Genomic DNA, 27,686 nt, shown 5'->3' on the forward strand with positions numbered 1-27,686 from the left:
TTATGTACACTGTAGATGTGGTCAACCAGAACCAAACACCCACTTCTCCATCTCTGGTTGTGGAGATATTATATCCCTAGGCAAGAAACACCAACGCCAACATGATGCAAATCTCTCTGGTCAAGCCGAGGTCACTCAGAAATCAGTGACACGGCCACCATAGCTCCAATCACCACCTGCACCCCATCGTAGAGGCTCATTCTTTGGTCCACCAACTTCACCAGTCTTCGGGTTCTTCTCGCCCTCGAACTCTGGCTGCAGTCCCTTTGGCGCATCCGGGTGAAGCTCGCTACCTTTGCCGTCCGCCTGAATCTCGGCCTGTGGGGATTGATTGACCTGGGGCGTGCTGAAGGCGCCAGTCGAGCGCTTTTGAAGTTGTTCGAAGATCTCCTGTTCTTCCTTTGGGAGACGCGGGGGAGCCGGGGAGTCTGAGAAGGGCATGGGCTTGTCGTCGCCGCTCTGGCGTAGGAACCGAGTTGTGGAGAGTGGTCGGATTGCGACGCGGGCTGTAGTAGCCGAGAGGATTGAACGGCGAATGACGAGAGAGTACACCATTGTGTATGTGTATGAGGGAATGATATGTCCAATGGGGCAATTTGAAGTTGTACAATGTACGGGGAGATCTCGGGACCTCGCCCGGTTATTGACTCACTCCACCGATGTGACTAAGACGGCCGATCCCGATATCGCCTTTTTTATTTCTCCCGGTAGGTCACTGATCCGGTCGGTCGATTCTCTTACGATCCTCACCTCTCTTTTGCTGCAGATTAGCTTTTTGTTTTCTTCTATTTTTTAAAAATCAAAAGTTTGCCATGTCTGCCCTCCGTTTGGCCGCGCGCCGTCTGCCTCGCGCATCCAAATTCGTCCCTGCTCTCGAGTCACCAGTACAGCGCCGATTCGCGACTACTTCCAATGCCCAGGTCAAGGTATGTGTAAACTGAATCACAAATTGTCCAGGATATCGTTTAAATCTGGAACTAATGATCTCATAGAAGGAGTCAACTCTGCCAAACCCCGACCCTTCGGCGGACTCGGTCACGGCGTCCTTCGTTAATGAGCGGGCTCCTTTCATGGTCCCAACTTACGTTCGCCCGGCTCCGATGATGATGAAGGGACAGGGTTGCTACTTGTGGGATATGGAGAACCGACGTTATTTGGACTTGACTGCGGGAATTGCAGTTAACTCTCTTGGTCACTGTGACCCGGAGATCGCGAAGATTATTGCGGAGCAGGTGCGAAATGCTTTTATGGACTGCATAGTGATCAATCGCTAAAAAAAGGTCCTCAATTATAGGCTGAAACCCTCATCCACGCTTCAAACCTCTACCACAACCCTTGGACCGGTGCTCTGAGTCAATTGTTGATTGAGTTGACTCAGAAGTCCGGTGCTATGCGCGATGCCTCGCAGGTCTTCATCTCCAACTCCGGAACCGAGGCCAACGAGGCCGCCATCAAGTTCGCTCGCAAGACCGGCCGCACTCTCGATCCCTCGGGTGATAAGCACGAGTTCGTGTCCTTCAACAACTCTTTCCACGGCCGCACAATGGGCGCCCTCTCGGCCACCCCGAACCCTAAGTACCAGACTCCATTCTCGCCCATGCTCCCCGGATTCAAGTACGGAGATTACAACCAGATCGACCAGCTCCAGACTCTTATCACGGATAAGACATGCGGTGTCATCGTTGAGCCCATTCAAGGCGAGGGCGGTGTCAACATCGCTACCCCCGAGTTCCTTGCTGCTCTCCGCAAGCGCTGTGACGAGACCGGCGCCGTCTTGATCTTCGATGAGATTCAGTGCGGTTTGTCCCGCACGGGTACCTTCTGGGCCCACGCCCACCCCTCTCTCGCCCCGGCCTCTGGTGAGGCTGCCCACCCCGATATCCTGACTACCGCCAAGGCTCTTGGTAACGGTATTCCTATTGGTGCCACCATTGTTTCTGGCAAGACGGTTGGCCAACACATTAAGACCGGCGACCACGGCACCACCTTCGGCGGCAACCCCTTGGCTTGCCGTGTCGCCCACCACATCGTCGAGCGTCTCGCTGAGCCGGAGCTCCAGGAGTCCGTCCAGGCCAAGTCCGATCTCTTTGTTTCGGGCTTCCAGGCCTTGCAGCAGAAGTTCCCAGGTGTGATCTCCGAGATCCGCGGGCGCGGCCTGATCCTGGGTCTTCAGCTCGCCCCGGAGTACACCGCTAAGGCTGGTGACATTATCACTGCTGCCCGTGAGCGTGGTATGTTGATCATCACTGCTGGTGAGGGTTGCATCCGATTCGTCCCTGCCCTGACGATCACCGAAGACCAGATTCAGACTGGTCTGCGGATTTTGGAGCAGGCTGTGGATTCGGTTGTGGCCAAGTCATGAATGTCTTGTCCTGAATGCCGGTTATGATTTTGTTTTCCTTTTATACCATCTTGTATTGCGTTGGATATGACAAGACATATTTTCATAGAAACTAGAGCAATAAAGGAAAAGTGTCGTGTGTCCCCTTGTTTTTATGTGGAGAAGGTCACTCTCAGCCACGTGTAGGGCGGAAGGCGGTGGATCGTGTGGAGATAAGGAGTCGTCACTCTTCGCGCTTGATTCGATATGCCCCCGTATTCTGTCTTCTGTTTCTCCTGAATATTCAAATTAGAATAAATTATGGACTGAATATCTTTTGTCACTTCGCCGTAGCTTCTTATCAAACCCCCCAACGCAACAACCGAATGCCTCTCCCAGCGTCCGATGAGGATGCCGCACCGCTTTCCTCCCAAGAGCAACCTTCTCCCATTTGGAAACGTATCGGTGCCCGTCTTAGTGGTGCCTTTAGCGGCGCAGACCCTCGAGTCTGTGTCGCTTTCTGGCTCTTTGGTACGCATCTTCAACCAGCCCACCTGGGCAGCTAGCTAACACCCATGCCCGGCAGGCCTTATCAACAATGTCCTATATGTGATCATCCTCTCGGCAGCCGTAGATCTAGTCGGACCCGATGTGCCTAAAGGCGTTGTTCTTCTCGCAGACGTGATCCCATCATTTGCAACCAAACTCGTCGCCCCGTACTTCATCCACCTGGTCCCATATTGGATGCGTATTCTCATCTTCGCCTTCTTGTCAACCGTGGGAATGCTGGTCGTCGCTATGAGCCCAGGTTATACCGATGGAGGAACGATATCGTCTAAGATCGCGGGAATCATCCTGGCTAGCCTTTCTTGCGGTGCTGGGGAGCTGAGCTTTGTGGGTCTCACGCACTTCTATGGCCCATTCAGTCTGGCTGCGTGGGGGAGTGGTACTGGCGCCGCTGGGCTGATTGGGGCTGGTGCTTATGCCCTCGCAACTTCGGCGCTGGGATTCTCCGTTCATGTCACGTTGTTGGTGTCGGCCTGCTTACCGGCTATTATGGTTCTGAGCTTCTTTGTCGTGCTACCCAGGTCCCCCTTGAGAACTGCCGACCCCGGCGCTGATAGATACCGTGTGGTTGAGGGCGGGGAACAGGTGGAAGAAGATGAACTGGATGACGGTGTTGGTGGAGAAGACGAGGGGCTCTTGGGGGCGTCGCATAATTCCCCCGCCCACAAGTCTATCCATGTCGACCAAGGTGGTTCCTGGCAGGACCAGACTCGCCTGAATCTACATCGAATCAAGGGACTCTTTATTCCTTTGTAAGTATCCGAGTCTTTCGGTTCTCCCAAATCCAGGCTGACAGATATCTAGCATGGTCCCGATGCTATTGGTCTACATCGCCGAGTACGTTATTAACCAAGGTGTGGCTCCAACTCTGCTTTTCCCACTGCGTGAATCGCCCTTCGAGCATTTCCGTTCGTTCTATCCCACCTACAATGCCATCTACCAGATTGGCGTTTTCATCTCACGGTCCTCGACCCCATTCTACCGCATCCACAACCTATACCTGCCGTCTCTCCTGCAGGTGGTCAATCTTGCGTTGCTGACCCTTCATGCTATGTTCAATTTTATTCCCAGCGTATGGCTTGTGTTCATCATTGTTTTCTGGGAGGGCCTCCTCGGTGGAGTGGTATACGTCAATACCTTTGCTGAGATTGCCGATCGTGTTCCTAAGGAGGACCGTGAATTCTCACTGGGGGCTACCACTGTCAGTGACTCGGGGGGTATTTGTATTGCAGGCTTCCTCAGTATGGGGTGGGAGGTCTGGTTGTGCAGTTGGCAGGTTGGACATGGACGTGATTATTGCCGACAAAAGACATAGAATATAGTTGGAGAGGTCTGTGACGGAAATAGATCTACAGTTACCTCGTCATGCAAACATAAAGATATAAATACACAAAACACAAAACACAACACACAAAACATAAAACATAAAACATAAAAATGAGAGTCATCTACCCCGGCCGGGGAGAGTCAGCTGGTGTCGTCACTGGCATGTGAATGTGGGACTTCGTTGACATGTGATTCACCTTCCCCCAGGGGTTGTTCTCCAATAACAAGGTTGCATTACTTGGACTACGATGCTGATTGATGGCATTAATTTTTGTGTGGTGGCTTGTCTCAAAATGTCTCTTTGTCTCTCTTTAGTTCTTTTTGGACTATTCTTTAGACTCGACCTTCATGCATTCTTATCTGGGTTTCACATAGAACTACACACTGCAGGCTGAACTAGTTAGACTGACTAGTCTCAGCCTTAACTTTAAGAAATGATAGGTATGCAAAGGATATGCAAAGAGTCTTCAACTTACAATCCACCAGACTAATCAATGTTCAGACCACGTCTTAGGGAGACCTTCAACCCGCTTCCGCAAGATCCAAGTATTTGCAGTAGTTTCTTTCTGGTCCGTCTACTTATTAAGGTACAGCATATCCAGTCCACATCAGTCGAAGAAATCCCAACCCGCTGAACATCCACTAGAGCAGATAAACATGGCCCGCCATTTATTCGAGCACTCTCATCTCGCTTCTCGGGGAAGTTGACAACATGGCAGACAACTGTCATCATATTCCTCTGGCTCTACCTCAGTCGGAACTTCGCCAAGATAGTTGGGCTCGAATGCCCTGAACCATTGGCAAACATGTACTCGCGGTCCTTCTTCCGAGCAACGTGGATCACCACTGGCCTGGATGCTGGATTCTGGACCGCGATGAACATAAAGCCAAAATGGCTACGAGATATAGCCTCGCTAGTCTTCACGGTTTACTACCTGATCGCTGCTGAACAGGCCGATGAGAAAGTTCGCCGGGTCCGTGCTACACTGACACTGGAGCATCTGCGTGTATCCTGGAACAAAGCCACCAGTCCCTACCTGTGGTCAATGGCGAAACTGCTACGGCCACGAATGACTCAGTTCCCGGCCCGAGCGATTCGTATTCCTCGCCCAGCGCAGTCTGTTTACACCGATCCAGTGAATGCGTGGTTGTATTTTGATGGCCCGTTAAGTGCGCTCCGAGATCAGAATCTCGTCGTGCTGGATGTGCCCGGTGGTGGGTTTGTGGCTATGAGTCCTAGAAATTCAGAGGACAAGTTATTGGCCTGGGCAGGGCGACTCAAGGTTCCCATTCTCAGCATTGATTACAAGAAGGCACCGGAATTCGCATACCCCTATGCGTTGCATGAATGCTACGATGTATATCATAGCATCGTTGCTACGAATGGTCGTTGCATGGGTCTGAGTGGTAAGACCCGTCCTCGGATACTTGTCACTGGCGAGAGTGCCGGTGGCAATCTAGCAGTAGGCATGACCTTGATGGTGTTGCAGTCTGCGATGGCTCAGGGTTGGCGTGGAGAGGATGTGCTCCCGGCCCCGGACGGTGTGGTTTTGGGATACCCTGCATTGAATATGCGAGTAGAGAGCTGGATGAGCGATGAGCAGATGTCATTGATTCAGGAGAAGAGCACCCGTCAGACAAACCGCGGTGTTCTGCAACGGAAACAGGATCAATATCGTAAACTAACGCCATTCACATCGCCAGGTGGCTCCGTCGACGATTTAACTGCTATCTCGCCACCCGAGAAGGCAAATGATACCAAGGAAGCCAATGTGGCCACCCAGGCTGCTGAATCACTGGAGAAGAAACTCCAAAAGAACGAGCAGATCGCCCCAAAGCCTGCTGCTAAAGCAGAAGACGAAGTCAAGCCAATCAAGACCAGACTAGCTGTCTCATCCATGATCACCTATGTCCACGACCGCATCCTCACGCCTGAAATGACACGTGCGATGATCATCCTATACATCGGACCCCACCATCGCCCAGACTTCAACACCGATTTCCTCCTGTCTCCCGTCCTGGCCCCAGATGCATTACTTGCCCGCTTTCCGAAAACATATATCATGACCGGAGAGCGAGATCCTCTGGTTGATGACACGGTTATATTTGCAGGCAGACTGCGGCAAGCAAAGCTACATCATTTCCGCGAGCGCCAAGATCTGGGGTTGGAGAGGGCGAACCGTTCCTTCAACGAGAGAAACCACGTCGAGATCTCCCTGATCCCTGGTATTTCACACGGATTCATGCAGATGGCTGGCTTCTTCCCTGACGCGTGGAAGTATATCCATCGCAGCGCGGACTGGCTGGAGAGTCTGTCGCTGAGGATTAAGACCAACAACATTGAGGAGGATTTACTTTACCCTGATCACGATGTGAATGCTTTGAAAGCTAATACGTCCCTCAAATGGTCTGGCTCATCAAAAGTCGAAGCAAACCCTTCTAATAAGGCGCGTAACCACCATCGCAAGTTCACTGGCGAGTCCTCCGGTGACGACGACAGACCATTGGAAATGAGCATGAGCAAGATCACATCCGCTGCTGGTAGCGAGGATGCACTTGCGTCAAAGTCTGAACATCGCACGCGGAGGAGGAGATCACGATCCTCTTTTGCTTCCTCGCGGGTTACCGGGTTTACCTCGTTGGGGGATGACCGCAATGCCAAGGAGGATTTCCTCGCTAAGCTCCGATGTTTGGAAAGAGCAGGTCGATCTGATCCTTTCGATCCCGATGAGACAAATAGTGCTCCTGAAAGTCCGGGTGCAGTTCGTCCGAGAGGACGGAGTATCGCTTCACTTGACAGTGAAGAGGATTTGCTGGATCGTCGGATGAACGGACTTGCTGGTGGGTTGATGGGGATCGGGGAAGGGGCACAAACTCCCGGGTTGTGAGAGGACATTGTTACGATTTACGATTGACGTTTGGGAAATATCTCGGGTTAGAGTGAGATCAAGCATTTGTGTTCTAGAAATATATGCCCTTTTACCTGAACCGAACCGGAAGATATATCCCAAGCTATCAACGAGGATTTATGATCTTAGCCATTGTATTACCTTCGTGGTAGTATTTATACGACCCTTATTAGTCTTGCTGAGTTATTATCAAGTAGATCCTGATTAAGGCTTTGATGCCTTTCTTGGATGGTGTATTGATGTGGTTGGTGCAAAAGAATAGAGTACGAGAGGCCATTTTCGGCACGCAGGCTTGGAAATCGAAGATGTCTTAGAAAAATCGTAGGTATGTATAATTGATTGAGGACATCTGCCGCACGCGGCTTCACCACGTAATGACGCGTAATGACTATTTTTCGTGGGACTTGTTTCTATCTTTCGCAACTGAGCTTTGAAGATTCAACACATGTAGAGCTCGGCGGTATAGAGCATTCACATTCGGCCTTTTCATACCATTCAGGCGGGTAATCTGGCATAGGATGAGCCGGTATGGGGAGAAAATCTATCGAATGTTTTGATAATCTTTGGGATGTTGACGTTTTGTTTCGGCTGAAAGCAGGTAAGCATTAACCGAGGAATACCTGGAGCTCCCTGAGACTTACAATGGATACTTTTGGGTGTTTCCCCACGCACATAGAATAGCCTCTTTCTGCGCCACTTCATGGTCTAATAAAGGATCCATGGACTCCAAGAGAAGGGAATTGAAGCTTCCATCTTTTCCATCAAATATCCACTGTATGCAGAACTCAAACAATCTTGGATAGAAGCCCGCAGATGCCCAATCAATAAGGCATAGGGAGCCATCTTCCTGCCATATGATATTTCGAGGTGCAAGGTCTAGATGACAGAGCACGAGATCACAGCCCTGTAAAACTAAATTCGGGTTATGCGCGAAAAGCCGGCTATTGAACCACTCCTCCATCCGGCCAAGACTGTCGAAAACAAGGTCTTCTATTTCAGGGAATAGAAGGCCACGACAAGCGCCTCCATAAAGTGATCCAGGGATGTTATATCGCAAAGTTGCGAAATAGTCAAGCACGCTGGCAACCCTCTGTATAGCGCTAACGTCGTCTAAAGGATCGATGACCTTTCCTTCTATAAATTCCATCACAATATAACCACAGCCTTGCTCATCAGTAAAGAAATCATAGACGCGTGGGATACGAGCTATGCGGCTGTCCACAAGTTCATACGCTATTTTTTGATTTTCAAATTCCTCTCTTGTCACATCTGGGCCGCATTTAACGACTTGATGATCAGAGATTCTGATAATTCGTTTGCCATATTGGCTAACAACATTGCCAGGCAACGGGTTTGCGCAAGAAGCGATCACTGAGGCTCGTTCGGAAAGCGACATTCTTTTAGAATAAAAGACTGATTGGGAGGATAAATTGATTGGGGAGTAAGAGATTATAGAGCAACGCAGGTCTGGAACCTCAAACCAGTTATAAAGATGACAAGATAATGCCTTGTCTTGTTGAAAATAATAAATATAACTTGGCGCGGAGCGGTGTAGAAAGACGAGTGCAGCTCCAATCTACATTATTCGAATAGGTACAACTTCATGTCCGACAGGGCTCAGAAGAACTATATATATCAGAATGCCCCCCCCTGAGATTTGGCTCAACTTATTATATCTATACCACACTACAAAAGAGCGGACTGCATTACATATGGTTCAAGGGGAGGGTTCAGGGGGAGTTTAGCACATTCCCGGCCCGCGCACAGTACCAAAATGGCAAAACAGAGCACCAGAAGTGTTAGCCCTAGGATAGATGCCAGATACGATGGAACGGAGAGGAGATTCTATTCAATTTGACTGCTTGTTAATAGTAGATATTGTTAATTTCCAGTTTATGGCATTGCATCCTTCTTTCAATCTTTGCGTGACAAGAAGATTTACATTAACCACTTCATTCTGCGCCCCACTGCAGCATCAAGAGTAAGTGTAGCCTCAAGTCGCGCCCAAACCACAGCCAACGTTGCCACAACTAGCAATGCACCGACCATAATGCTGGTGTTCTCATAGCTTCGTGGACCGACGCTCTTCTCGTGGTTTCCGCGGATCAGCGCACCGGCAACTGGGGTTCCAACTAATGTCGCAAAGCCTCGCACCATATACAGCAAGCCATTAACACTGACAAAGTTTTGCACGCCGAACAATTCGACCAGGCTCGTCGGGAAGAGAGCGACGTATGCCGATGCAAAGATGCCATACAAGATTGTGAAGGCGATGAACAGCGTGCTCCCGGTAGATTGTGTGGAGGATAGACACGAAGGAAGCCACAACGCAAGGACCGAGACAGCTGAAATAAGAGTCGTTAACACTAGTGTGTTGAGTCTGCCCATACGGTCAGCTGCATGACCAATTACGATCTTGCCTAACGCATTTGCAGCGTTCGAGATGGCAATGAAGTTTGCCGATGTTGCCTGTGAATAACCTAGTGTGCGCGCAAAAGACGCGAAGAAAAACACCGGCGTATAGTACGCAGCAGACTGCAGTGCTGCACCCAGAGCATGCGCAACGAATTTGCGGCTTCGGACAACGCGCCAGTCAACTAATGGAAGGCGGAAGAAGGTCGAAGAACGGGAAGAAGCGGCGTTTTCGGCTTGAATACGAGTGATTTGGCTAGCTGGCCAGCGGATAAATGTCCCCGAGCCGCAAATGAGTACGAAAGAGATTCCAGCTGTGACGCGGAGTGTGTTTCGGAATCCGACGGACTCAATGAGGTACCTAAACGCCAGCGGCCATGCAACACCGCCGAGTCCGGTGCCTGCGAGAATTATGCCCATTGCAAGTCCGCGGTGCAGTGTGAACCAGGTGGGTGCCACGGTTACGGATGGCATGTAAGTTAGACATGTGGCCATGCCGAGAAGAATACCTTGGGTAAGGATGAATTGCCACAAGTGTTCACTGAAGCTTGCAAAAAGCAGAGCGCTTGAGTGGATTATTCCGCTAGCCCAGATGACATATCGAGGAGGATATTGCTTTGTCCATGCTGTTGCGAATGGAGCGCCGATTGTCATTAGTGCGATTGAGAGAGTACCGATCAGGTCAATTTGGGCGGGTGTTGCACCGGTGAATGGCGTGTTTGGCTCCTTTGACATGGAATCGTACAGTTCTTGGAAGACACCGAATGCGAAGTTTATTCCACATCCTGTAAAGACGAGGGTCGTCGAGGCGATGATGATGATGGCTGATTGTCTGTAACTGCGTTAGTTTAGCTCTTATGCTAGTGGTTACGGTACATACAGACGAGCTCTTGAGGTTACTAGGTTGCCTCCATCAACCTGCATGGGTGTTAAAGAAGGTTCCATCTTTGATAGCAGTCTAGCCCGCAGTTTCGATGGTTGGGGTGGATGTGTGATGTTGAAATTGTAAGCATAAAGAGGTACGCGAAGGCTGATGCGTGAGTATGAGGTGTGAACGAGGCAAAAAAAAAGAATATATTCATGTCCTTGAAAACAAAGTTGGTTACCCTTGGCGGTTAAGCTTATATTAACCGTAAACCCGGTTTAACCCTAACCTTCTGAGTCATCGCGGGGTATACCCGAAGAGCTAGCCTGGATGACCAATGCATTCGTATTCAACCATGTAGAGATGAGCAGCGCTACTGCTGCCATGAAGGAATCTATATACATCTATATAACTTCATTATCACAAAAAAATGAAAGTTTCAGAAGTAAATATATATATAGATCTAGGGGCCCACGGCGGGTCCACGGCCCCGGGGGTCTGATAACTAACTGCCTATGTAAGCAAGTAATGCAAGGGCTCCAGGGCTACCTGACTCATCGAATCTAAATTTGGCTTGGGTTGCTATTTAGATGGAGTTTTCATATAATGTGAACTAAAAGATTATTTCATCTCGTTTGTTATCTTGCTATCAATAAGAAGTGATCGGTGTTTTATCTTTCTGTTCAAACGAAGACAAGATTTGCCCTTCCAGCACTAATGGACAGCTTGTAATATAGTTTCATTAGCACTTCGTCGACATCGACAATAGGTAGTATTTAATAATCGAAGGTATATGCTCACGAGCCTATTAAAAAAATAATTTGCGGAAAACTGAACTGACTGCAAGTTCTACAGTAGACAAGCAATTAGTTACCAACACCAACCCCTAGTAAAATTGAACTTATTAACATCAGCCATACTCCGGAAGATAGAAAAAGAAGGAAGATGTACACTTTTTGGACCTGTTCGTTTGCCTGCTCTAAATCGGGAAAACTCTCACGCCTTACTTCCGTTTTCTCACCTTCCCAGACAATCGTACCATTTCGACCCCAGATATATCGCACCGGTGGATCCCCCAGGGACAACAGAGAACGGTTTACCAATGCTTCTTGAACTGACCGGGAACTATCGGTCTTCTCCATCCCCACTTGGAAGTATGGTGTCTCAGTTGACCTGGCGGGACAGACGGCCCCCCCGCTTGGAACATTGCAAGAGCTGCATTTTTGGTACTATCTATGGCTGCGAGATATTAGTAACCAGGCCTAGATCATGTTACTGATTTCCAGGAAATCGAGAAAAAAAATCGAGACACCTCGCCAAGAAGTCTCCGGGCTTACCCGCACACTTCCTTGGGTGGAGCACCGATGGAAGTGACGGAAAGGGATTCGAATCCTGCGAATTGTGTATTACTGATCTCGTGGCTATTTGCTGGTGTGTAGAGCAGATATTTAAGGAAAGAACGATACTATCTTCTGGGGACACCTCATTACTCGATTCACGTGGCAAGCACTTGGAAAACGATTAGAATATAGTTATAACAGCGGCTATAACAGCGCCATGTTATACCAGCGGATGACCGTGAATATCGGGCATCGTAGCAATTGTATCCCCACACGCGAGGTCGGTGGTGCCATATAGAAGAGCAGAATCCCCGCGCGGAGAGGCCATTCGTTCGCACCTCGTTGAGGTTATTTCCGACAGCAAACTCTAGATCGAACGTATGATGTGGAGGAGACCCACCTGTGGCATTCCACCGCCGAGTCATCACCGAGGCTTATGCTAGAGTCGTCATGAGGCTCTAAGTATTGTTGATAATGAGTATGAGATTTGGTGAAAAAACTAGGGTTAGAATCAAAAAATTGATGAGTCTGATATTTTTTTTCAGAATGGTAAATTTCGAGACATGTTTGGCTTGTCTCCTTCAGATAGAACGATATACAAAAAAGTAGGGTGCTACATGAAATTTGGATCTATCGTTTGCTGGTTTTCAATGGATCCATTGCAATTTCAGAAAATAACGTACGATATTTCGCTAGCATCTATATATTAATAGCAGGTTGGATCTAGACTCCCGAATGCGCGGCTATCCCCACAAGATGGATCCCGATCATTTCAAACAATCAGTGAAAAAGCAGGGGAAAAATACCAGTAACGTGTTCATTATGTCATTGACCCAGGTACTCTGTACCCTTGATTTCACTTAATCTCTTCTGTCAACTTTGGAAGTGCCTGGAAGTGCGGCAAAGCGTTATTTGGGCTCCACCTGGCTCTGTATAGATGAACTTGGCCCCCACTGGTGGCTTTGCGAGTTTATATGGATCGGCTGTTATTTTATTTTACTTGAATTTTAATTGGGCGAAAAATCTGCGCACTAATGTACCTAAGGTTGTGCATTGTACATCGGGGAGTTACCTAGGTAAGCTGGGTGCAGTTACACATCCGTGCCTCGATCCCATGAACTTTTTAAGTTTTTTGTATCGTCTTAACCATGTCACCTCTAGAATGTCACCTGTCTAGAATATTCTTCAAGTCTAATATTATTCTACAACTTCAGGGCACTTGACAGAGCTTCCTTGATGTCGGGATATCTCGCGTTGGGACTCGGGAGACCTGGGCCCCGCAATCAACCGTGGAACCACTTCCCCTGACAGCTGTCAAACTAACCCGATATGGATAATTTAATATTGAAAATATTTAAAATATTGAAATATTCAAATAGTAAATACCATGTAGGTACATATATATGTAGTTATATATCCCCAATATCCAAAGAAAAGCATTCTGCAATCCTGGAGGCTCACAGTCCACACATGGTTCATGTGCTTTGTTCGGTGCCATGGAAGCCACTGGGGATTTTGGGCCTGTGCCTCCAGGCATTGACCTTGCCATGAACCAGCAATCCCAGATGCTGGGTGCAGTCATTACCCTCATGATTATTGGAACCCTAGCGGTTATTCTGCGTGTATATACACGTGCAAAGACATCTCAGACAAGTTTCGGTCTGGATGACTTTTTGATCTTGGCTGCTTTGGTGAGTGCACATATACAGTTATATAATATGGTAAATTATCTCTTTGGTCTGGTGGCTTACCTATCTTCTAGTGGTTTGCCTATGGCACTGGTATATGCGTGATCATCAGTAAGTAAACCCAAGTATAGTCCCAACATCTCAACGCTTCTTGACTGACTTTTGCCCTGTAAAAGGTATCAAGTACAAAAATGGATGGCACCAACAGGCTCTGACCGATTCCGAATTCGTCTCTCTTTGGAAGCTCCTTTTCGCACATGTTTTCCTTTACTCAACAACAGTCACTTTCACTAAATGCTCAATCGTTGTGTTCTATCGTCGCATCTTTAACCTGCGCTGGTTATTATATTTCGCCATAGCCATCATCCTTGGCTACTTCGTCGCTGTTATTGTCACCATTGCTGCAGCATGTCGCCCAACTTCATATTTCTGGGAGCAATACACGGATCCCACAGCTGAAGGGACATGTATAGACGTCCCTCAATTTTTCTTTGTCAATGGCATTGCTGCTGTCATCATTGATGTCATGATTCTGTGTGTCCCAGCTCCGGTCATTTGGAAATTGCAAATGCCCAAATCTCAGCGCGTTGCAGTTACTAGTATCTTGCTGCTCGGTGGTTTGTAAGTCGATCTTTCATCTATGGATAGAATCCTAGGGATTTCAAAACCCATGCTGATCAAAATTACTACAGTGTCTGTATCGCCGGTGTCGTTCGCGTTGTTTTCTTATATAAACATACACATTCCAATGATCCATCATGGACAATTGCCCCCGTGTTCATGTGGTCTTGCGTTGAGCCTTTCATCGGAATTGTATGCGCCTGTTTACCAACTTTTTCACCTTTGTTCCGTCGCTGGTGGGCTATTTTGGGGGGAAGAAGGATTCCAAGAAACAGGAGGACTATTATGGTGGGGGTTCTCAGACCCGTCGTTCAAGACAGCAAAGGTCGGAAGATGAAGAAGATGGCCCTCACGGTGATGAGGTTCAATTAACTAGCTTCCCTGGTTGGCCATTGAACTTCTTACGTGGGAAGGTTGGTAGAGATGATGCGAGATTGTCTAGCTCGAAAATTCAGGTTAAAGAGGAGATTACAATCTCGTTTTCTGTGGGCTAAGCGACTTGAGGCTTTTGTGAAAGCTACAAAATTTCGGGTCAAATTTCAATCAAGTTTAATTGTTACAGTATTTCCACAAATTAAAATTACATATGGAGATTACACAATTGATACTATGGTAAAGGATTGACATAGACTGACGACGCAGCATAAGCCGGCTATTCCCGGAACATACGTATGTTCGTCGCCCACAAAAATGAATCAAGAAACCCCTTCGGAAAGAAAGTATGAGAAATCTACAACTTGAATACCCAGCGCGAGTGAAATGTCCGTCGAGCCTTGTCCTCATCACGAAAAAGAGGTAGCCCTCTTTTAGGAAATCGTCATGTTTCGCATGCCCAACATCAACTCAAGTTCCTCTCTGTTCAGTGTAGGCGGAGTGGGATATCGAAGATCCTGAACTCCCGCGAGGTACTCCACGAGCCTGGTATATTATTAGTATGCATGTCAGGCTTGGAAACACATAGCACATCGCTTACCTGTTGTGAAACAGGGTTGGAAAGTAACATTTAAACTCTCCTTCTCCGGTCTCTTCCAGGTGCAGCCAGCCTTTGGTGAGGCATGACAGCATAGCTTCACTGTGTGGGTTGAACAACAAGCCTTCGCCAAGGGTTTGCTGATAGGCTTGCTGAGCCTGGCGAAGAACTTCAAACTCCCGTTCAGGAGGGAAGAAGGTGATGGGTGAAAGCGGAAGACCCGCGAAATCTAAGATCACCGCGATACTTCCTTCCAGGAGGCCACGAACTTCAAAGAATCGAGTAATTTCGCGGTCATCGTGGTTTATTTCATCGAGTTCGTCATCCTTGAAAAAGCCTTCATACCACTGGGCAAAGTTTAGTACAACAGAAGATACTAGCAACTAGCAATGCTTGCAGATCACATACCATGTCGCAGAGAATCATGAATGCATCCACCAATTTAGGCTGGCCTGCAGTTAAGCCATTGATGATATCTTTCAAAATATCGTCGATTTCGTAATCGGCACCTCGAGCCTGGAGATGCATTTCCATGTGGAGATCGAACTCTTCTCGGGTGTAGAAAACTGAAATATCCTCGTCGAACTTCTCTTTCAATAAGAGGCGTTGACGCTTGTTGAATACCAGCAAGTCACTCCCCATGTTATGTGGCATAACACCCCTATCAGGAGTACCGAATGCACTGAACATACAGAAACTAGAACCTGGTACGTTCGAGAGGCAATCTTGGTTCGCCGAACTCAGCATTAACCATAACTCGGAGTTGTTGTAGGTCGTGTGTGCATCGTCGATGAGAAACACAAAGTTGTCGCGCAGAAGGCAGCGGGCAAATGTCGGAAAACCTTGCATGTGACAGGCTTCGACCAGATAATCCAACGCGGAGGGGCCACCCTCTAAACTAAGGGGGAAGCTTTTGATGTAGATCGACTTGACTCCCTGTCCACGGAGGTAGGTATGAAGAGATCGAGCGAGAAAGGTTTTCCCTGATGCGGGGATCCCACGAGCAAGGACCACTCTTTGTTCATGGATGCGACTGGCAAGCTTTCTCACGGTTTTGTGTCGTGGTATGAACACACTAGGATCACTTGAATGTACTAAAGAATAGTTAGAATCAAACCAATAGAGAGAAAAGATCACTTACCCCCAATTCTAAAATGATTTCTGATTGGATGTCCGCACTCCAGACAAGAGGTTGACGAAGATTCGGCCACATTGGGCTGTCCTTGACCACGGCAAGGGCAGCAGTAAGAGCCGTTACCGCTCCAGTAACAAGCTCCAGCTGTCATTTTGTGTGCCAAGAATTAGCCAAATAAAGTGGATATGGAGCGTGAAAAAAAAGAGCAATGTATGCGTTTCGCAGGCTCATCCAAGTCCTGTGTAGGTGGAGTGGTAATTAGGGAGAAGTAACGAGACAGTGGAGGGAAGAGAAAGAAGTTTAACAGAGAGAATGTCAAGGAGAAGAGCTGAAATGTAGGAAGAGAAAAAAGTAAACAAAGTCAGGTATGATGCGGCAATGGAAGGCGCGTGTGTCATTCTTTCTGCTTTGGCTGAGACGTCAACAGACTGGGGATCAGATATTGAAGACCTCGCTATTTACACCTTCCTTATTATCCATCTACTATCCATCTACTATACTTTCTATTTCGTCTATATTCCGAGGTTGTACTGCCCCCGGGTACTATCACCTGTGAACGGCTTTATATACTTCTTCTGTGATTTGATTGGTTACCGTTATTTCCAACCCTTGGAACCCCGCATGTCTGATAAGAGATAAGGGCCGTGTGTCCCAAAACTTGGACATCTCCCCTGTCTATCCAGTGCTGTCTTCTTGACTTTCACTAGACTCCTCTGGTATCTGCCTGCTCTTTCCATGACTCTTGATAGAGAGCCAAATCATGGCACGAAGCGTAAGCGCGGGGAGCGGAGACGCGCTTCGCTGGCGTAAGTACACTGCTCCTCGGCATCATTCCGCGCCTCACATTGACAATTCTCAAAAAGTTGCGAGACATGCAGAAAACAGAAAGAAAAGTGCGAGGGAGGCCAGCCCTGCTGGAGATGTCAGCGATTAGGACGATCGTGTCATTTCCAAGGCCAGCCGATTCCGACAACCACATCCCCTTGCTCCTCTTCAGTCCCTGTCGTGTCTGCTCCGACAGACGAGAATCGGCGAATACAAAGTCTGGAACATATTGCTCGCCATTTCCTTGGGGATGTGTCCTTGGACGAGGAGAATATAAGTCGTATTGCGGACAAGTTACGAAGCTCGACGAATACAACCCTGCCAGAAACTGCCCTGGATATCAACGAGTCATTCGACGTTCATTTCGTGTCGAATAATATGGCACATTACTCAGGGGAATTTTCTCACTGGAACTTTTCCCAGAAATTACGCCGCAAAATGAGCTGCCAAATAGATCAGACTGATTCTAGGGTTTGTATCTTTCCCCGCAAAAGCTCGAGCATGTCTAACGATATACAACAGGTCAAAGAATACTGGCGACCAACCCAGCTCCAATCATCGCCCGAGATTATGGTGGAGACAATGATGCATTTACCACCGAGGCCTATTGCCGACTTTCTTATCAACATGTTCTTCAAGTACGCTGAGATAAACTCCTTTTACATGGAGCGGAAATGGATTGAAGAGAAGGTAGCTCTCTGTTACAGCTCAACGACTACATACACGGCCATTGACTTCCCCTGGGTATGCTCTGTTTTTGTTGTTCTGGCTATTGGGACTCAGGTAGCCCATATGGAGGATGAAAAGCCAAAGCCCGATTCAGAGATCACTGAGGAACTCAACTTGTGTTCTGAGGACTCCGTCGGACTAGTCTTCTACCATGCCGCATGCAAGCTTATTCCTGATGTCCTTTTAGTTGCTTCTCACGAAAGTGTGCAGGTCTTCCTGCTTCTCGCCACATATTCATTGCCTGTCTCCACCGGTGGGCTTGCATACACCTATTACGGTCTTGCAATGAAGATGGCGATTCAGAATGGGATGCATCGCCAATATCAAGGGAGTAACTATGACTCTAGGACTATCGAACTCAGAAATCGGTTATTTTGGACAACATACACTGTTGAAAAGTATGACATCCCGGAGGGAATACTAGAGAAAAGCTGACCAATGCTTCATAGATATGTCAGCATCATGCATGGACGCCCTATGTCAATCGCGCGATCGGAGATAAATGCTGATATGCCAAAAGACTGCCCTACCTTTGATTCGCCACGATTTGCCAACCTATCCGCGTTTCATACATTGATTTCATACTTGGGAGAGATCTCCGAAACACTGTAAGTGGCTCAGAAAGTTGAACAGTTCATCGACGACATACTGATACCCCAACAGTGCACAATTCAAAAGATGTCCGAAAAGGCTTTTGTCCGAGTACTCAGAGCGGCTCTCGCGGCTGAGGGCGAGTATCAAGCAGTGGTGGGATTCACTCCCAGCCACTGAAGAATGTCGAGACTTATGCTCACAAGGTCCGAATTTCCGACAAAACTCGCATCTCAGACTCTGCTACCTGCTTATTTATGTCTATATGGGCCGTGCTTTTATATTTGTCGATGACAGAAAAAAGCAGAGTGAACCTATAGTTGGTGCAGACCATGATCCAGGACGGGCTCGTCGGTCAGTTTTGGTGGACGACTGCGTGTCAAGTGCTTTGGACATTCTCAACACCCTACAATCTTTATCTGATCATGTCGGTCTATGCCGCGCTTCCTACAATGAATTTGGTGCTTGTCGTGCGGCTATTCTGGTCATCCTTGCAGAAAGTCTCAACTCAGGGAGGTCCCAGAGACTTCAAGATGGCCTGCACCGTGGAATGGGTCTCATACGTCAGATGGTTGGAGGATGCTCTTCGGAATCCGAAATATCTTACCTCGAGTCTATTGAAGCAGCTATCAGCCAGCTTCTAACTATCCCCGAACAAGACTCCATTTCGCAACCACAAAGCGACCAGAATTCCGTTTCTGCCTATTCAAAATTCAAAGATTGGACGCAGTCACTAAAGAAGGACAAGTCTGCAAGTGGAAATGTGGAACTATCTTCATTTAGTCCTTTATCGCATCTCACACCTGGCACAGAAGGGTTTACGAATCCGGAGCTGAATGATATGACGGCTTTCTTTAACCCTGATTGGTCAAATGGTGATTTCGAGTTTGATACATATAATATTTCATCTCTGTGAAAATAATTTCAAATTGAGGTACATAGAACTAATATCCTTGGCGATTGCTTCCCTTATCCAAATACCATGTACAGAACACGTTTTGTCCAGGTTTGGCGCTTGTTCTTCTCTGGGTCCCGCTCCGCATCTTCAGCTGCAATAGCATTGATAAGATCCTGCTCATCAAAGGCTCTGGCAGGGCCGAAGTCCATGTCAACCGGCTTGACTATCTTTGTCTTGAAATACCACTGCGAAAGTTAGACATTTTCGGTCTTCAAACACAACCTCCTGGAGGCACTCACCTTGTATACAAAGTAATCGAAGAAGAACAAAGGAGCGGCAAGATAAGAAGAGAAGAAGCTCTTCACCGAACCCTTTTCTCCGAAAGGCCAGCAAGCTAGATAGAATTCACAACCAAAGACAAACAACACAATGATGAGACCAAAGTATTGCGCCCATGGGGTGAGAAGACCTTTGAATGGGAGAGCGCTGAGATCCTTCCCTTGGGCGCGAAGACCTTGCCGGAAGCGAAGATGAGCAATATAAATCGAACCCCATTGGAAGAGGGTTGCTATTGCCACCTAAATCAAACTGTCAATCCCTCTTCACTAAACACATCCGTATTCTAGTGTACTTACCAAGGCAGAAAACCAACTATATACCAAAGTTCCCACGCTGTTGCAGTTGAGATAGCCAAGCCCACCACCAAGTCCCAAGCTGATTATCAGGGACACGTAAGGCCGGCCCTGCGAGTCCTTTTTCCAAAGAACGGATGAATGATCTGCAGGTCAGCTAGTGCTGTCAAGCTTCGACTTGCGATATAGACACTGGTAATGCCACAGCTAATAACACTGAGGAAGATGAACCCGTTGATGGCATGTGCTAGACCATAGACATCCGCCCGCTTGATTGCAATGACAAAGGGGCTTCCCATGGTCCCGCTGGCATTAACAAGATCAGTGTCATTAGATGGCACACACATTCCGACAAGCCAGATATTAACCACAAAGAAGGTGAACATTCTCCAGAAAACGGGTCGCACTGTCTTCTTGATAGTGCGACGTGGATCGGCTACTTCGCCAGCTATAACAGCAATATGCTCACCTAGATTCAGTCAGTATATTCTCCTCGGAATTTGTGCTCGGATACCATACCACCACCGAAACTAAACGCCGCCTGTACGAACGCTTTAGCAATACCCTTTATTCCATTATTAAAAGCCCCAGGGTTTTTCCAGTATCGGAACTCGATTGGGCCGTTTGTCGCTGGTATTCCTCCCGATGTCATGATGAACATGAAGAATATCATCAAGACAACTGCGATGCACTTCACAAAGGACATATAATACTCGATATAACCGTAGACTCTCACGTGAAACATGTTTGCGAGGGCGAAGACTACCAGAAATATAGTGATAAATCCCGCGAGTGGGATTACGTCTGTCTCTGGCCAGTATCTCAGAACGGATATTGCTGCCGTAATCTCTGCTGGGATGATCATCACCCACTTTATCCTGCGTCAGTATACATAGTATTCATTTTCTGGTAGGCTGACATACTGCGAACCAGAAGTTAACACCAATTGCAAACCCGAACGCCGGATCCACGTATTCGGCGCATTGTCGGATAAAGCCACCGTGAATAGGCTTGTATGTAGTCATCTCGCCGATTGAAGAGTATTGGGCGTACACAATCATCCTTCGCAGATGGCGTTAGTCACAATAGCACAATGGTGGAGTATTCTGGAATAACCTACGCTGTGATCGTATAGGTGATTGCTGTACCAGCAGGACCGGCTATTCAATGTCAGTATTTGAATCTTGAAGAGTATATCCAAGTCTCAGTGCTTACCATAGTGCAATGCTTGTCCAGTTCCCACCCAAAGACCAGTGCCGATGCCAGCTCCAAAAGTCATCATCATGATCTGGCGCCTTGTCAAAGAACGATGGTACCCAGCATCGTCCGACGCAGATAGAACGACTGTGCTACCATGACGCTCAGTTCCTGAGCTTGCTGAGCGTTCTATGTCATTTGTCTCGGCCGTTTTAAGATCGGTTGCGTCCTTTGCGAATTGCATCGGGGATTCGTCCATGCTGGTGACTGCGTGAGTCGTAGCTGTGTTTGTGGCAACAGGAAACCTACTATGTGTCCATTTATCTGCGATTTGGTTACCAGAGTCAACCATGTAATTGTTATCCTTATCGCTATCTCTGTCACTATCTCTGGTATCTCTTTGACTTATCCACATTCCCGGTGGGAGCAATTATAGACTTCCCGCCGGCACTGCACTTGAACGGCTAGTGTGTTTAGGGTTATGATGCGCATTACTACTAGTAATACTAGTAAGTAATACTGCACTTTTACCTGTAACTGTATAGTAGTTGTTAGACTCGGGTGCGGGCGACTAAATGATTATGCTACCAGATTATAACTCTCTGTCATGTCTTTTTGGATGCTCTTTTTAGGTGTAAACAAAGGTGATTAAAAACGCATATTCTATATAACCTTTGACTATATAATTGTGTTAGTTTAGTATCTTAATTTCAACTTTATACTAGTACAACCGACTATTAATCTTAAACCCTATACACATCAGCTTATATCATGTATTAATCATAGTCGTAATGACTAGTAATCGCAAGGGTATTATCCCTACGTTTCAACAAACATTTACTATCATTCTACTACTATCTCACTGACCCCCGCATAACCGGTGCGGGGTACAAGGATGATTCATACATGTAGTCTCAAAGTCAGAGATAAGTCCAATACCTGGGCAATGGGCAGTGTCTACCTGATTACTACTTATCTGATCTGTCCCCCTGTCTTTCTTTATCTGTTTGAAGATAAATCAAGATTCTCTCTTACAAGAGGTGCATGAGTATATCAGTTCTTCCTCAAGTCTTTTGATAATCAACCCCAGCGTCAATACCCAACCATGTCCTCCTCTAAGCACGTTGTCTTTGACATTGTCGGCACCCTTGTCGCCTACGACCATGTTTTCGACGCCATTGATACCCGTCTAGGAGACCGATTGCGCGCAGAGGGAATCAAGCCCCGTCTACTGGGATATACCTGGATGGAAGCAGCCGAGCGCGAGTACACCAATCTGAGTCTTTCACAAAGCTACGTCCCATTCGGCCAAGTCTTCCGTGCACTTTTCTACCGGATGCTCTGGATGGCCGGTATCGCTGAGCCGCGCACCTGGGCTTCAGCGGAAGATCTGGAGTATATTATGGCGGAATACCAACTTCTCAAATTCCGACCTGGTGCGGCGGAGTGCGTTCAAAAGCTGCGTGATGCCGGTTTCACGGTGTGGGCTTTTACTGCGGCGGATATCAACCGTGTTGGGGGTTATTTCAAGAACGCGGGTGTCGAACTACCGGCAGAGAATCTGCTCTCTTGTGATGATGTCGGTGTCGGTAAGCCTGACTTGGAGGCTTATCGCCCCTTGTTGGCGAAGCTGAAGTCGGAAAATGAGGGGAAGACGCCTTGGTTTGCGGCGGCACATATGTGGGATGTCTCTGCGGCAAGGAAGGCTGGGTATGTGTCTCGTCCTTGAAGTCATGGATTTCCAATGGGTTGTTACTGATACTTGTTTTACACAGATTCAAGGGAGCATACTGCTCTATATGGGAGAAAGAGTCCCTGTCAGAACTCTTTGGAGAAATGGATGTTATGGATGATACTTTGCCAGGGATGGCGGACAAGATCATTGCCCACCAGGCGTCATCTTGAGGTTTTGCAATTAGTCTTACATATATGAATTTGAGTATCGTACTTTGATTAAAGATATTGACTGCTGCGCACTTGTAAATGTTGAAGTAATACATCATTATATCAGTAACCCATTGTGGTATCAACTTATAAGCCTTGGGAGACTCTATGACAACTAATTTCCACCTCGACTCTTCCACTGATCATGTTGGTTTAATTTTCACACTTGTTTTATTCTTTGTCTCTCAACTATCGAATAATTCAAGTCAACTCCTCTAACTATCCGATACCCCGCATCGTTATCACCAACGATGTAGCGTTATTACTTATCGGGGGGTGAACCGGGAAAGTTCCCGGTGGAAAAGCCGCCGGGAGAGGAGACAACACAGTCCCCCAAATGCCAATAAACTATATATGTAATAATTCTAATTCATTTAAGTTTCCAAGCCCGCTAATACCTAGGTAGTCTTGGAGTCTCCAAAATGGCAAAACATACCCCAGTCCCAAATGGGATGACGTCATTCTGGAGGACAGAGCCTCACTTTCTAGACAGCCATCGATCTACCGAAACTCTCCCTAGGGAATGCGATATCGTTGTTATAGGAGCCGGATATGCAGGAACTTCTGTCGTGCACCATATCCTCGACCAAGTTAGCCCCGGGTCGAAGCCGCCTTCGATTGTGATTTTGGAGGCGCGACAGGCTTGTTCTGGTGCCACTGGTCGAAATGGTAAGATTGGAATAATCCCAAATCAGGAAGTTTGCCAATTCTTAGCTTTTTTTTTCTTATTATAGGAGGACACATGAAACCTGATGTTTATAATGGCATCGCTGGCTTGGCCGCTGATCATGGCGTCGAGGCTGCTGCTGAGGTTGCAGCCTTCGAGGCTAAACATGTTTCATTTCTCAAGGAGTTCATCGGCAGAGAAAATATAGACTGTGACTACTCGGTTACAAAAGCTATCGATGTTCAGCTGTCTCGGAGTCATAGTGCAACTCTCAAGAAGGGGTATGAGGCATTGATCGAGAAAGGGTGTGAAGCAACAAAAAAGGCAGAATATATCCCCGGCAACGAGGCAGAGAAGGTGAGCACATGTTTTTAAACCCCGGATGCGTACATACTAACCAGAAATACCTTAGTTCTCCGGAGTCAAAGGTGCGCAAGCCTGTTTCACATATGATGCCGGTCACATTTGGCCATACAAATTCGTGCTGCACCTTTTGGAAAAAGCAATTGCGCAAGGTGTAAATCTACAGACGCACACGCCGGTAACTGGGATGACACACTCCAATAACTCGACATCGAGTTATCTTTGGACAGTGAATACTGCCCGAGGTTCCATTTCCGCCAAGACGGTGGTGTTAGCAACAAATGCCTATACCTCATCTTTGGCCCCTCAATATAAGGAGAAAATTATCCCCGTGCGAGGAACATGCAGTCGAATCATTGTTCCTGCAGGTACCACCGCCCCTCGTCTGACTAATACCTATACCTTGCGCTGGAACAATTGGAATTATGACTACCTCATCCCACGGGCCGATGGGAGTATAGTCGTTGGCGGTGCTCGCCCAGCTTTCATCAATGATCTGGGCAGCTGGTACAATGTCAGTGATGACAGCCTAGTACTGGAGCCTGCTGTTCGATATTGGGATAATTATATGCAGCGTAACTTTGTCGGTTGGGAGAATAGCCACGCTTACACGGACAGAGTATGGACAGGTAGTACGTTGCTCAGTCTATGGTACCCATACACTGACCACCAAGCTAACTCGACTTCTTAATAGTTATGGGGTACTCGTCAGATGGGCTACCGCATGTCGGTCTTGTCCCAGGACAGAAGGATCAGTACATCATCGCTGGGTTCACGGGGCATGGAATGCCACAGATCTTCCTAGCAGCTGAGGGCTTGGCAAAAATGGTACTCAAGGATGTCGGTTTTGCGCAAACTGGACTCCCGAAGTTGTTCGAGTCTACTCAGTCCCGGCTTGATAGTCGTCAGAACAAAATATTCGCTAGCACCCCGGGGGCTGAGAAAGCGCAAGCAAGACTATGAGCAGGACTTGAATTTTAAATGCTCGGCTACTGGCTATTTGACTAGCTACATGTAGCTATATTACGTGTCAGTACAAGTATATAATAATCGGATGGAACTCATTATTCCCTATTGGGTGGGGTAGGTTACTCGCCGAGATACAAGCACCAGTAGTTGGCTCCAGGCATCTAGGATGCAGCCAAGACAAGGAATTCGTCTCCAATTATACCTTTAGATGTATCAGCCCCCATTCTCGTCCTTGTGGATCTATTAATGGGCAACAGGCGGCTAGATAAACCACGGACACGGGAGCAAATGTTATTGGTACCCTTTCGTACGAATTGCTCTGATGGTATAATTGTCGCCTGAGGCCCCGGGGTAGGCACATGAGAAGGGCCCCTTCCTCCTTGGGGTTCCTTCTGCCTTAGAGCTCATTCCTCCCCCTCCTCTTCCCTTTTTACTTTACTCCTCCTCATCCTCGCCTCTTCTATTTCACTTCCCGCAGAGCTCTGGCGAGGCTGCTTTTCTTCTCTTGGACCCTTCCTGTCCGACCATGTAAACCGATCGGGATACTTGCCTGAAATCTTGGTTTGGACAGGTTGTTCACTTTCGCAAGCCATGATACCACATATCGGCGGTGAGCCTCGCCGTTGGCCCGAGCATTCTTTTGTGGCGTTTCCCGATTGATCACGGCTAAGGGTGATCGCTAAAGTCTCCACTCTCAATCGCAAGCGGCCCCAAGACCTTTAGCAATACCATTCCTATTGCTGGCCGGATGGCCATCGACAGCAATAGGAATCCGTTGCCCGTGGCCTTGCCTTTGGGGAGGGGACCTGACCAATGACCAGAGGGTTTCAACCCGTTCTCTCAGAGCATGGTATCAACCCCGCTGAATCCCCTCCCAGAGCCACGCGTACGACTGCCTCCGCCAATTTCCTGACCAAGATCACGCTCTCGATTGCTCGCACTCGGCCGCCAATTGGTTCTAGAACTTCCCCTGCAACAACAGCACACGCTGGGTCGTATCGAAAAGAAAGCGCGACATCAACTGTCAGCAGCTAGAATATCGAGTGGAGGCGGAGGCAGACTCAGCCTAAGCCAGATCAGTGGTGTCCTGGTATGAGGAGGAAATGGCCCAGCTGGAACTTGCAGGCGTGGATATCAAGGGCCGGGGTATCGCTGTTTTCCCTCGCAACTTTTTCCGTGTGATCCCATGTTGATATCGCCTGTCTTCTGTGATTTGTAGCTGTTACCCATAAATGCAGTTATTTTCACTTTATCCTAAACAACTACACTACTGAACTTTGAAGATTGCATCTAGTGAGATTAAATACGCCCGGTCTTGGCGTCTTGGCGTATTGGCGGATGAGTTGTGAGATACTCCCGAAGTCCTATTGTGCAACCCCTTTTATAATTACGATCCATTGCACAGGTATATTATGCCAATGGATGCATTACCTTTTATAAAATCATACTTCATCCATCCGAAAAATGTGCGAGTTTAACACGAGACCTCACCTTATCCGACGATCATGCAAATGCAATCGCCAATCATGATTGCGTGCTTCACGCAATTCACTGCACAATTGCGCGATGCCCCCTCGTCTTAGATACCTTAAGCTTCCATTATTTATATTATGCACGTCGCACCCGTGGCTTTGGAGCATTTGACACTCTGCAATCTCCCTTATACGAGCTATATCGCATCTGGGAGCTTTCGCCCTTGAAGCTCGCTATGGAAGCTGTTGGTTCATCTGACGGCCAAACTACAACCATGAAGTTTTCAAAGGAGACTTTTGATCTTGAATCCAACACGCGATTTGAATACGACCCATGGCTTCTCGATGACCATCCCCTACGATCATATCCGACAGAGTGCATTCCAGGCTTGTCGCTTTATCTGGATGAATACTATCAATCCATCGGAAAGCGAAGGGCAATTCTCTTTCGCGCTGCATGCCTTATCTTCGGATGCTTGTAAGTATTACCACAATATCCACGACGTTCCAAGGTTGTAGTCCCCGGGATATGCCAAGCTGACATCATTCCTTTACCAGAGCCGCATTCCAATGTCTCCGATTGCTCCCAACCAATATCAAACGGATACTCCCGCCTCATGCATCCATACAACACACCCAGATCCACCCCCAGAATAGTGCGTGCACATTTCCCACACTAGATACGCGACCAGATGCCCTCAAGTCCTCTCTCAACGATGGATGCGATGGACTCCGAATGGCCGTGTGGATGCACCACGGCGAGCTGCAGATTGGAAATGCCGTCACGGAAACCGAGCCCGAGGATTTCCTGCAGCGACTCGGTCTCGACCCTCTTCTAGCGAAACTTGACGCTGGGAACTATGCCACCGCCCGGGCATCTCTTAACTCCGAAAGACCAGGCAGCTTTCACGCTGACTTGGCGCAAACTTTCCTTTTGATGCTTGATGCCAAGACGCCACTGCATGAACTGTACCCGCATCTCGTGGAACAACTTGATACCCTCCGGCAGAGGGGGTATCTGTCTCATTGGGATGGGCAGAATGTTGTTCAGCGCCCTGTGACTATCGTGGTTACTGGGGAGGCATTCCCTGAGAGTGATTGTGTCAATCATTCTTATTCTGATGTCTTTTGGTCTGCGCTACCGGAAGGACGCTTTAGGACAAGTGAGCTTACGAAGGATAACCTTCGACATCTATCACCGGTGTGTATAGTATGAGTGTTGTTGACTTCTGTGATACCCAATTTG

The 27,686-nt window shown here is 47.8% G+C and overlaps 12 protein-coding genes across 12 annotated transcripts; 7 read left to right on the plus strand and 5 right to left on the minus strand.

The window, feature by feature from the left end:
• Positions 1 to 135: 135 nt before the first annotated feature.
• N7487_012227 (succinate dehydrogenase assembly factor 4) lies at positions 136 to 555 on the minus strand (the record flags this gene model as incomplete). Its single annotated transcript, XM_056879957.1, has 1 exon — positions 136 to 555. The coding sequence occupies one exon, from the start codon at positions 553 to 555 to the stop codon at positions 136 to 138; it is 420 nt and encodes a 139-aa protein (XP_056725276.1).
• Positions 556 to 812: 257 nt separating this feature from the next.
• On the plus strand, positions 813 to 2,362 carry N7487_012228 (acetylornithine transaminase; the record flags this gene model as incomplete). Its single annotated transcript, XM_056879958.1, has 3 exons — positions 813 to 926; positions 993 to 1,232; positions 1,295 to 2,362. 3 exons carry the CDS (start codon positions 813 to 815, stop codon positions 2,360 to 2,362), a joined length of 1,422 nt encoding a protein of 473 aa, XP_056725277.1.
• A 344-nt stretch (positions 2,363 to 2,706) lies between these two features.
• On the plus strand, positions 2,707 to 7,101 carry N7487_012229 (uncharacterized protein; the record flags this gene model as incomplete). The annotated part of the gene is made up of 5 exons (XM_056879959.1): positions 2,707 to 2,851; positions 2,907 to 3,639; positions 3,692 to 4,176; positions 4,716 to 4,800; positions 4,860 to 7,101. The coding sequence occupies 5 exons, from the start codon at positions 2,707 to 2,709 to the stop codon at positions 7,099 to 7,101; spliced, it is 3,690 nt and encodes a 1,229-aa protein (XP_056725278.1).
• A 431-nt stretch (positions 7,102 to 7,532) lies between these two features.
• On the minus strand, positions 7,533 to 8,518 carry N7487_012230 (aminoglycoside phosphotransferase family protein; the record flags this gene model as incomplete). The annotated part of the gene is made up of 2 exons (XM_056879960.1): positions 7,533 to 7,710; positions 7,764 to 8,518. 2 exons carry the CDS (start codon positions 8,516 to 8,518, stop codon positions 7,533 to 7,535), a joined length of 933 nt encoding a protein of 310 aa, XP_056725279.1.
• A 542-nt stretch (positions 8,519 to 9,060) lies between these two features.
• N7487_012231 (uncharacterized protein) lies at positions 9,061 to 10,479 on the minus strand (the record flags this gene model as incomplete). Its single annotated transcript, XM_056879961.1, has 2 exons — positions 9,061 to 10,366; positions 10,415 to 10,479. The coding sequence occupies 2 exons, from the start codon at positions 10,477 to 10,479 to the stop codon at positions 9,061 to 9,063; spliced, it is 1,371 nt and encodes a 456-aa protein (XP_056725280.1).
• Positions 10,480 to 13,235: 2,756 nt separating this feature from the next.
• On the plus strand, positions 13,236 to 14,542 carry N7487_012232 (uncharacterized protein; the record flags this gene model as incomplete). The annotated part of the gene is given in 5 exon segments (XM_056879962.1): positions 13,236 to 13,430; positions 13,502 to 13,538; positions 13,604 to 14,048; positions 14,084 to 14,336; positions 14,351 to 14,542. 5 exon segments carry the CDS (start codon positions 13,236 to 13,238, stop codon positions 14,540 to 14,542), a joined length of 1,122 nt encoding a protein of 373 aa, XP_056725281.1.
• A 312-nt stretch (positions 14,543 to 14,854) lies between these two features.
• N7487_012233 (uncharacterized protein) lies at positions 14,855 to 16,304 on the minus strand (the record flags this gene model as incomplete). The annotated part of the gene is made up of 4 exons (XM_056879963.1): positions 14,855 to 14,966; positions 15,022 to 15,365; positions 15,427 to 16,112; positions 16,160 to 16,304. The coding sequence occupies 4 exons, from the start codon at positions 16,302 to 16,304 to the stop codon at positions 14,855 to 14,857; spliced, it is 1,287 nt and encodes a 428-aa protein (XP_056725282.1).
• A 584-nt stretch (positions 16,305 to 16,888) lies between these two features.
• Positions 16,889 to 19,214, plus strand: N7487_012234 (transcriptional regulator family TF; the record flags this gene model as incomplete). Its single annotated transcript, XM_056879964.1, has 5 exons — positions 16,889 to 16,959; positions 17,017 to 17,449; positions 17,501 to 18,105; positions 18,157 to 18,315; positions 18,371 to 19,214. 5 exons carry the CDS (start codon positions 16,889 to 16,891, stop codon positions 19,212 to 19,214), a joined length of 2,112 nt encoding a protein of 703 aa, XP_056725283.1.
• A 53-nt stretch (positions 19,215 to 19,267) lies between these two features.
• N7487_012235 (uncharacterized protein) lies at positions 19,268 to 21,377 on the minus strand (the record flags this gene model as incomplete). Its single annotated transcript, XM_056879965.1, has 9 exons — positions 19,268 to 19,441; positions 19,496 to 19,774; positions 19,832 to 19,974; positions 20,022 to 20,297; positions 20,348 to 20,699; positions 20,752 to 20,890; positions 20,949 to 20,988; positions 21,044 to 21,292; positions 21,335 to 21,377. The coding sequence occupies 9 exons, from the start codon at positions 21,375 to 21,377 to the stop codon at positions 19,268 to 19,270; spliced, it is 1,695 nt and encodes a 564-aa protein (XP_056725284.1).
• A 753-nt stretch (positions 21,378 to 22,130) lies between these two features.
• Positions 22,131 to 22,930, plus strand: N7487_012236 (uncharacterized protein; the record flags this gene model as incomplete). The annotated part of the gene is made up of 2 exons (XM_056879966.1): positions 22,131 to 22,735; positions 22,801 to 22,930. 2 exons carry the CDS (start codon positions 22,131 to 22,133, stop codon positions 22,928 to 22,930), a joined length of 735 nt encoding a protein of 244 aa, XP_056725285.1.
• A 461-nt stretch (positions 22,931 to 23,391) lies between these two features.
• Positions 23,392 to 24,962, plus strand: N7487_012237 (NAD(P)/FAD-dependent oxidoreductase; the record flags this gene model as incomplete). The annotated part of the gene is made up of 4 exons (XM_056879967.1): positions 23,392 to 23,638; positions 23,704 to 23,993; positions 24,049 to 24,631; positions 24,694 to 24,962. 4 exons carry the CDS (start codon positions 23,392 to 23,394, stop codon positions 24,960 to 24,962), a joined length of 1,389 nt encoding a protein of 462 aa, XP_056725286.1.
• A 1,714-nt stretch (positions 24,963 to 26,676) lies between these two features.
• Positions 26,677 to 27,656, plus strand: N7487_012238 (uncharacterized protein; the record flags this gene model as incomplete). The annotated part of the gene is made up of 2 exons (XM_056879968.1): positions 26,677 to 26,918; positions 26,999 to 27,656. The coding sequence occupies 2 exons, from the start codon at positions 26,677 to 26,679 to the stop codon at positions 27,654 to 27,656; spliced, it is 900 nt and encodes a 299-aa protein (XP_056725287.1).
• Positions 27,657 to 27,686: the final 30 nt, after the last annotated feature.

Source organism: Penicillium crustosum (assembly GCF_028827405.1).
Source record: "Penicillium crustosum strain IBT 35664 chromosome Unknown utg000005l_segment0_segment0, whole genome shotgun sequence".
Lineage (NCBI taxonomy): Eukaryota > Fungi > Ascomycota > Eurotiomycetes > Eurotiales > Aspergillaceae > Penicillium > Penicillium crustosum.